This window comes from Cervus canadensis, chromosome 20, assembly GCF_019320065.1.
Source record: "Cervus canadensis isolate Bull #8, Minnesota chromosome 20, ASM1932006v1, whole genome shotgun sequence".
Lineage (NCBI taxonomy): Eukaryota > Metazoa > Chordata > Mammalia > Artiodactyla > Cervidae > Cervus > Cervus canadensis.
Genome location: NC_057405.1, coordinates 30404418 through 30412893, shown reverse-complemented (window position 1 = coordinate 30412893; position 8476 = coordinate 30404418). Strand labels below are relative to the sequence as shown.

General features: G+C 39.2%; 1 protein-coding gene across 2 annotated transcripts in view; it reads right to left on the bottom strand.

The window, feature by feature from the left end:
- Window positions 1-718: 718 nt before the first annotated feature.
- The window catches only part of MEI4 (meiotic double-stranded break formation protein 4), a 228619-nt gene continuing 220861 nt past the window's right edge, over window positions 719-8476 (bottom strand). For both annotated transcript variants that reach the window (XM_043439670.1, XM_043439668.1), the window contains one exon: window positions 719-2134. In XM_043439670.1, coding sequence (XP_043295605.1) covers window positions 1865-2134 — 270 coding nt within the window. In that variant the 3' untranslated portion in view covers window positions 719-1864. The remainder of the gene's footprint in view (window positions 2135-8476) is intronic.

Genomic DNA, 8476 nt, shown 5'->3' with positions numbered 1-8476 from the left:
GGCAGGGTTCACTGAGGCAGGCCATTATGTATACACAGCATCCTTTTATGGAACAAAAGCAACAGGAAGCAAAGGTTAAAGTAGGAGAAACATCCCAGCAGGGAGTCAGATTTTTGTTCTTCCCTGTAACTCATGCTGGCTGACTGCAGTGGGGGAAGGGCCACTGCCCTTGCTCCTGTGTTTACCAACCTCTTCTAGTTATTACCAAAGAGAGAGGATGGGGTGACGTCATGGGATTTATACAGATCTTCAGAGGTGTTCCCAGGAATTCAATACAAAAGAAATTCCTTCTAATTTAGGATCTAAAATATCCCTCTTATGTTCAACTAGTACGTAAGGTGGAACACATTATTTGCCCCAATTCTCCACCCTCTCATGGATCCAGTGCCCACTGCCATGTAACTCTGCTAATCTCCCTAGTAGAGGTGGAGGGTACTTGTCTGTCCTCTTCCTCCGGACTTGACCCTTTGATGGACCCGGTCCAGACACGTGGGCGGAAGTAACATGTGCAGTTTCTCAGCCTCGCCCTTTTCCTCTCGCCTACCTGCCACCGCCACAGCAGATCTTCCTGAGCAGTTGCTTCTCTCTCCTTCCACCTGGGACCCAGGCTAAGCACATGTGGACAAAAACAAAGCCCTGTATACAACACAGAGCCTAACCCAGTGGGATCTGCTGGGGGCACAGGGTTTTCAGCAGGCGCAGATGAACTGACCCCCACGTGACCCACAGACATCGAGAAAGCAACATTTATTGCTGTATACCATTAAGACTTAGTGGTTCTGTGTTATATAACAAAGTTGACTGATAGATTTTGTTTCAGTATTACATAAAAAAAGGTTTTATCTTTTGTAGAAAGATAGAAATAACTCCACAAATATGCGTCAGGCAATGATTTTTTAAAATACCAATGACATTCAGGAAAGGTAACTTGTGAAACAAACAATCTCACATATAATTAATAAAGCAAATCTGTATTTGCTAAATTGCACTATAGGAAAGTATATAATGTATGCTAATTAAGTTAGTTGGTTATCATTTTAATAACTGACAATGTCAATGGAAGTGGGTAACCGAGAAATCCACCCAATACTTTCAATAAGTATAAATATACCTTTAATAAACAAAAGTATATTTCTAGACTGATGTTGGAATTTGTGAAAATATCCTTAATGACTTAATTACATGTAATAACTACATTTGAACAGTAACAGGAATATTTTATATAATCATCAGAATCAAAACAAAGATTTGTTGAAAAACAAAGATTTGTTGAAAAACAAATGGGACATTTAAAATGATTAGTACTTTCAAAACGACTTGACAATATGTTAATTATATGAAATTAAAGGCCATTAGCTTTACAAATGCTAAGAACTTTTCTGTTTCTACATGAACCCCATGTAAGACAATAGAGAGTAAGTGAAACTAAGAAAAATTTTTGAAAGAATCTTATTTATAACCACTTATTTTAAATGCTCTGTTGGTAAAGTAACAAAACATAAGACGTCTTCTGTTACCTTTTAGCACCTAGTAAATGAAAATCTTTTAAAATGCAATTTTTTAATAAGAAAGACAATTTATGGTCCATTTTAGAGAGTAACAGAACTAGACTGCATTGAGTAACATATTGCAATATACAGTTTCATAGGACTAAGGCAGGGCATTCTCAACTGAAACTGGCTGATTTTAGTGCAGAAATATGACTCATAATCTTTTTATACATAGTTTAAGATTACTGAATTCAATTAATGATTGTCCTTAGGGATCCATTTAAAATGCTCATTTAAAAATATTCTTGAAAACATTTAAGCACAAGATCTTCATATATTAAACTTTAGTATGCTTCTGATTATTTGGTAAACTGCTAAGGAAGTGAGTTATTTCCAACAGTTCCTATGTCTACTGAGTTCAAGAGAATGCCTAGTCTCCACAAATAAAAAGTAAATAAAGGAAATGCATCAGAGAGTTTGAAAACAGTTTCATCATGCTTCTGAAGAAATGTCTTGATTTCCTGATCCTCATGCCCCATTCTTGAAGTGTTGTCTTCTTTGTTTTCCTTTAGAAGAAGTTGCTCCAGAGCCCAGAGCACAGAGAAAATATTCTCATAGCGTGCCACATCGTAATTGGCTTGTACCTACAGAAAAACAACAAACTCCTTTAAAAAAATATTGCAGAAGCTTAGCTCAGAAAAAGCCAAATAAAGGGATCAAATGTTTTTAACAAAAAGTAAAACACTTGACTTATTTCACACCTTCCATCTTCCTGTTCCTTTGACTGGGGTTGGGAGAGAAAGAAAAAAGGAGAAAATTTTTTCCAAAAACTTTATGATCTTGGGCATGAGTTTCTTTCCTTACCTTTACAAAGTTCCAGACCTTTCTCTACACTGTTGCTATAATTTGTTACTCAGATGAATTTGTGGACACTTGGCAAAGAGTCTTACACATACCAAGTCTTGTGTGTTGAATTCAACCTTTCCCCAAGGACTTCCAAAGCCCGATACTTCTGTCAAAGATAATATAAGGATCTTTGTGGGCTGGATTCTAGGAACATGTTTCAAATATCAATATAACACAGTTCTAAAGCACTTAGGGTTATGACCTATAAGCAACCAGATGTAATCTCATCCTGAGGCTATACAAGCCAGGAGGGCGTATGATTAAATTTGAATCAGATACATGGTCATGAGAAAAACATGTATATGTTTCTTGTAAAAATTATTATTTGGCTTAGATGGCTTAAAGTGAGATAAATCAAAGGAAGCCCTAAAAAGCACACAAAGGAAAACAGAACATAAGGGAATACAAGAAGCATGTACCGATATAAACTGGCTTTCTCATTTCTTTATTAAGAAATATGCTGGAAACATTCACCAAATTTATCCACTATAGTAATACATAAATGAAGAAACATTCTTTTAGAGCTCAGAGGAATGTATCATCAACAAGGCTGTCTGATAAAGAAACAAGTATATACGGATAACTGATAATTTTGATTTTTAACTGAGGTATAATTGACATAACATCATATTACTTTCATGTATACAATGTACTGATTCAATATTTGTATATACTGCAAAATGATTTCCACAGGAAGTCCAGTTAACACCAGCACACAGTTACAAAATTTTCTTGTGCTAAAAAATTTCAAGTTTGATTTTACTAGCCCCTTTAAAATATGCAATACGGGGTTATGAACTATAGTTACCATGCTGTACATCCACATTCAACCTTTTCAGTTTTCAACTAGAAATTTGCACCTTTTGACTCGCTTAACCCATTCTGCACCAGACTCTCACCTCAGTTCAGTTCAATTCAGTCACTCAGTCGTGTCTGACTCTTTGCAACCCCATGAAGTGCAGTACGCCAGGTCTCCCAGGCCTCCCAGGCCTCCCTGTCCATAACCAACTCCCGGAGTCCAGTCAAACTCATGTCCATTGAGTAGGTGATGCAATCCAACCATCTCATCCTCTGTCGTCCCCTTCTCCTCCTGCCCTCAATCTTGTCCAGTATCAGGGTCTTTTCATCAGCTCTTCACATCAGGTGGCCAAAGTATTGGAGTTTCAGCTTCAGCATCAGTCCTTCCAAGGAACACCCAGGACTGATCTCCTGTAGGGTGGACTGGTTGGATCTCCTTGCAGTCCAAGGGACTCTCAAGAGTCTTCTCCAACACCACAGTTCAAGAGCACCAATTCTTTGGCGTTCAGCCTTCTTTATAGTCCAACTCTCACATCCACACATGACTACTGGAAAAATCATAGCCTTGATTAAATGGACCTTTGCAGGCAAAGTAATGTCTCTGCTTTTTAATATTCTGTCTAAGTGGTCATAACTTTCCTTCCAAGGAGTAAGCATCTTTTAATTTCATGGCTGCAATCACCATCTGCAGTGATTTTGGAGTCCAGAAAAATAAAGTCAGCCACTGTTTCCACTGTATCCCCATCTATTTCCCATGAGGTGATGGTACCAGATGCCATGATCTTAGTTTTCTGAATGTTGAGCTTCAAGCCAACTTTTTCACTCTCTTCTTTCACTTTCATCAATCAAGAGGCTTTTTAGTTCCTCTTCACTTTCTGCCATAAGAGTGCTGTCATTTGCATATCTGAGGATATTTATATTTCTCCCAGCAATCTTGATTCCAGCTTGTGCTTCTTCCAGCCCAGCGTTTCTCATGATATACTCTGCATATGAGTTAAATAAGCACGATGACAATATACAGCCTTGATGTACTCCTTTTCCTATTTGGAACCAGTTTGTCTTTCCATGTCCAGTTCTAACTGTTGCTTCCTGACTTGCATACAGGTTTCTCAAGAGGCAGGTGAGTTGCTCTGGTATTCCTTTCTCTTTCAGAATTTTCCACAGTTTATTGTGATCCACAGTCAAAGGCTTTGGCATAGTCAATAAAGCAGAAATAGATGTTTCTCTGAAACTCTTGCTTTTTCGATGATCCCGCAGATATTGGCAATTTGATCTCTGGTTCCTCTGCTTTTTCTAAAACCAGCTTGAACATCTGGAAGTTCATGGTTCATGTATTGCTGAAGCCTGGCTTGGAGAATTTTGAGCATTACTTTACTAGCGTGTAAGGTATGTACAACTGTGCAGTAGTTTGAGCATTCTTTGGGATTGCCTCTCTTTGGGATTGGAATGAAAACTGACCTTTTCCAGTCCTATGGCCTCTGCTGAGTTTTCCAAATTTTCTGGCATATTGAGCACAGCACTTTCACAGCATCATCTTTTAGCATTTGAAATAGCTCAACTGGAATTCCTCAGACAACCATTTTGCCTTTTTGCATTTCTTTTCCATGGGGATGGTCTTGATCCCTGTCTCCTGTACAATATCCCGACCTCTGTCCATAGTTCATCAGGCTCTCTGTCTATCAGATCTCGTCCCTTAAATCTACTTCTCACTTCCACTGTATAGTCATAAGGGATTTGATTTAGGTCATACCTGAATGGTCTAGTGGTTTTCCTACTTCCTTCAGTTTAAGTCTGAATTTGGCAATAAGGAGTTCATGATCTGAGCCAGAGTCAGCTCCCCGTCTTGTTTTTGCTCCCTGTATATAGCTTCTCCCCATCTTTGTCTGCAAAGAATGTAATCAATCTGATTTTGGTGTTGACCATCTGGTGATGTCCATGTGTAGAGTCTTCTCTTGTGTTGCTGGAAGAGGGTGTTTGCTATGACCAGTGCGTTCTCTTGGCAAAACTCTATTAGCCTTTGCCCTTCTTCATTCTGTACTCCAAGGCCACATTTGCCTGTTACTCCATGTGTTTCTTGACTTCCTACTTTTGCATTCCAGTCCCCTATAATGAAAAGGACATCTTTATTGGGTGTTAGTTCTAAAAGGTCTTGTAGGTCTTCATAGAACCATTCAACTTCAGCTTCTTCAGCGTTACTGGTTGGGGCATAGGCTTGGATTACCGTGATATTGAATGGTTCACCTTGGAAATGAACAGAGATCATTCTGTCGTTTTTGAGATTGCATCCAAGTACTACTGCATTTCGGACTCTTTTGTTGACTATGATGGCTACTCCATTTCTTCTAAGGGATTCTTGCCCACAGTAGTAGATATAATGGTCATCTCAGTTAAATTCACCCATTCCAGTCCATTTTAGTTTGCTGATTCCTAGAATGTCGACGTTCACTCCTTCCATCTCCTGTTTGACCACTTCCAGTTTGCCTTGACTCATGGACCTAACATTCCAGGTTCCTATGCAATATTGCTCTTTACAGCATCGGACCTTGCTTCTATCACCAGTCACATCCACGGCTGGGTGTTGTTGTTGCTTTAGCTCCATCCCTTCACTCTCTCTCGAGTTATTTCTCCACTGATCTCCAGTAGCATACTGGACACCTACCGACCTGGGATTTCCTCTTTCAGTATCCTATCATTTTGCCTTTTCATAGTGTTCATGGGGTTCTCAAGGCAAGAATACAGAAGTGGTTTGCCATTCCTCTCTCCAGTGAACCACATTCTGTCAGACCGCTCCACCATGACCCGTCTGTCTTGGCATGGCTTGGCATGGCTTAGTTTCACTGAGTTAGACAAGGCTGTGGTCCATGTGATCAGACTGGCTAGTTTTCTGTGATCGTGGTTTCAGTCTGTCTGCCCTCTGATGCCCTCTCTCAGCACCTACCATCTTACTTGGGTTTCTCTTATCTTGGATGTGGGGTATCTGTTCACCTCAGGAAACCACAAATCTGTTCTTTATTCAGAGTTCAGTTGTTTGTCTGTTTTTTAGTTCTACATATAAAAGGGACCATACAGTGTTTATCTTTTACTATTTGACTTATTTCACTTAGCATAATGCCTCAAGGTCCACCTATGGTGTTGCAAATGGAACAATTCCATTCTTTTTTATGGCTGAATAACAGTCAATTCCATACATGTATATACACCCAATTTTTTTTTAAAATTTATTCATCCATGGATGGCATTTAGGTTGTTTCCATGTCTTGGCTATTTGGCTATTATAAATAATGCTGCAATGGACATAGGGGTGCACATATCCTTTCTAATTAATATTTCAAGTTAGTTGATAGTAATACTCAGGAGTGGGAACTGTTGGATCATATAGTAGTTCTATTTTTAACTTGAGGAAACTCCACATTGTTTTCCATAGTGGCTGCACCAGTTTAGATTCACACTAGCAGTGCACAAATGTTCCCTTCTTCTCCACATCCTCACCATCATTTGTCCTTTGATACTTTGGGAGTTGGTGATGGACAGGGAGGCCTGGTGTGCTGCGGTTCATGGGACTGCAAAGAGTCAGACACGACTGAGTGACTGAACTGAACTGAACTGAATAACCATTCTAACAAGTGTAAGGTGATAGCTCACTATGGTTTTAAGTTTCATTTTTCTGATGATTAGTGATGTTGAGTATCTCTCACGTACCTGTTGGCCATGTTTATGTCTTTGGAAAAATGTCTATTCAGCTCTTCTCCTAGTTTTTAATTGAACTGTTTTTTTGCTACTGAGGTATATAAATTCTTTATGTATTTTGGATATTGGTCTCTTAACAGGTATATTCATTGGAAGGACTGAAGCTGAACCTCCAATACTTTGGCTGCCTGATGTGAAGAGCTGACTCACTGGAAAGGACCCTGATGCTGGGAAAGATTGGGGGCAGGAAGAGAAGGGGGTGACAGAGGATGAGACGGATGGATGGCATCACTGACTCAATGGACATGAGCTTGAGCAAACTCTGGGAAATAGTGAAGGACAGAGAAGCCTGGCGTGCTACAGTACATGGGTTCACAAGGAGTCAGACACGACTTAACGACTGAACAACAACAATATGATTGGCAAACATTTTCTCCTGCATTCAGTAAGTTGCCTTTTCACTTTGTTGATTTTCTTTGCTTTGCTGAAGCTTGCCGCATGATGATTTCTGCTTTTGGTATGAACCTCAGAAAATAACTGCCAAGACTAACGTCAGGGAGCTCACTTCCTATGTTTCTTCCAGGAGTTTTAAGGGTGTAAAGCAGGCAGAGTGTGTCTTGGTTTCTTTCTACGTGCTTTGAGAATCTCTCTTTGGGCACAGTTAGCTCTGCTTAAAGTGGGCTGGGGTCCCCTGAAGTGACCCACTTTTCCATGCTGTTGTGGACTTTACTTTTACCAGAATTTATCTGCTTTGGGTTCCATGTTTATCCTAAATGCTCATTCTTGTGATAATTAAATGGATGAACTCCTTTGCTCCAAGATATTTATATCTCAAAAAACATTAACTTGAAATTAACTCTTCTCTTTGGAGACAGCATACGTTTAACTTACAAGCGTCAGTAGCCCTCCTGCTCACTGTGACTAAGATGGCATGTCTGTGGGGGGAGGTCTCTCCAATAGTTCCCAAGTTCTATCTCACTGGCCGCTGCCCACTCTGCCTAATCATATGTTCAGAAGCTTTCTGGATTAGTGCACAAGCTGAATAAAAAGTAAAATAACTGGTACTAACATGACGGTTGATACCCTTCTACTGTATTTTGGGGTAATTTTTACATTTTTAGTGTCAAATTAGACTGAACCATACCAGTGCAGGAAAATCCCCAACAGAAGTAAAATATAATCACTTGGGAAATGCTTAAGTATTTTAAAGTATGAACACATACTAGGAAGATAGAATGAAACCCAGTACACAAGCACAATGGCTCTGTACATTCAACAGAAGGCTCTCAGCCTGTCTCTCTATCTCGGTCTTTTAGAAGTGAAGATAAAATTGAGAGTTTCTATAGTCCCATGACTACTTATTACTCTCCCATTTTATAAACTAGGGGACCTTTGGAAGAGGAAATACTTTTCTGGTAGGAAAGTCATCATATATTTCTGTAGGTTACTTTCAGAATTAAACATGCCTTATGTCTATTTTTCTATTTCTGAGTTGGGCTTGTGAAAGTCAAAGTATACTAATATTTATTTAGTAGTAAAGAAATATTAACATTTCTTTACATGCTGCAAAATTTTAGCTCAACACTTACATTATG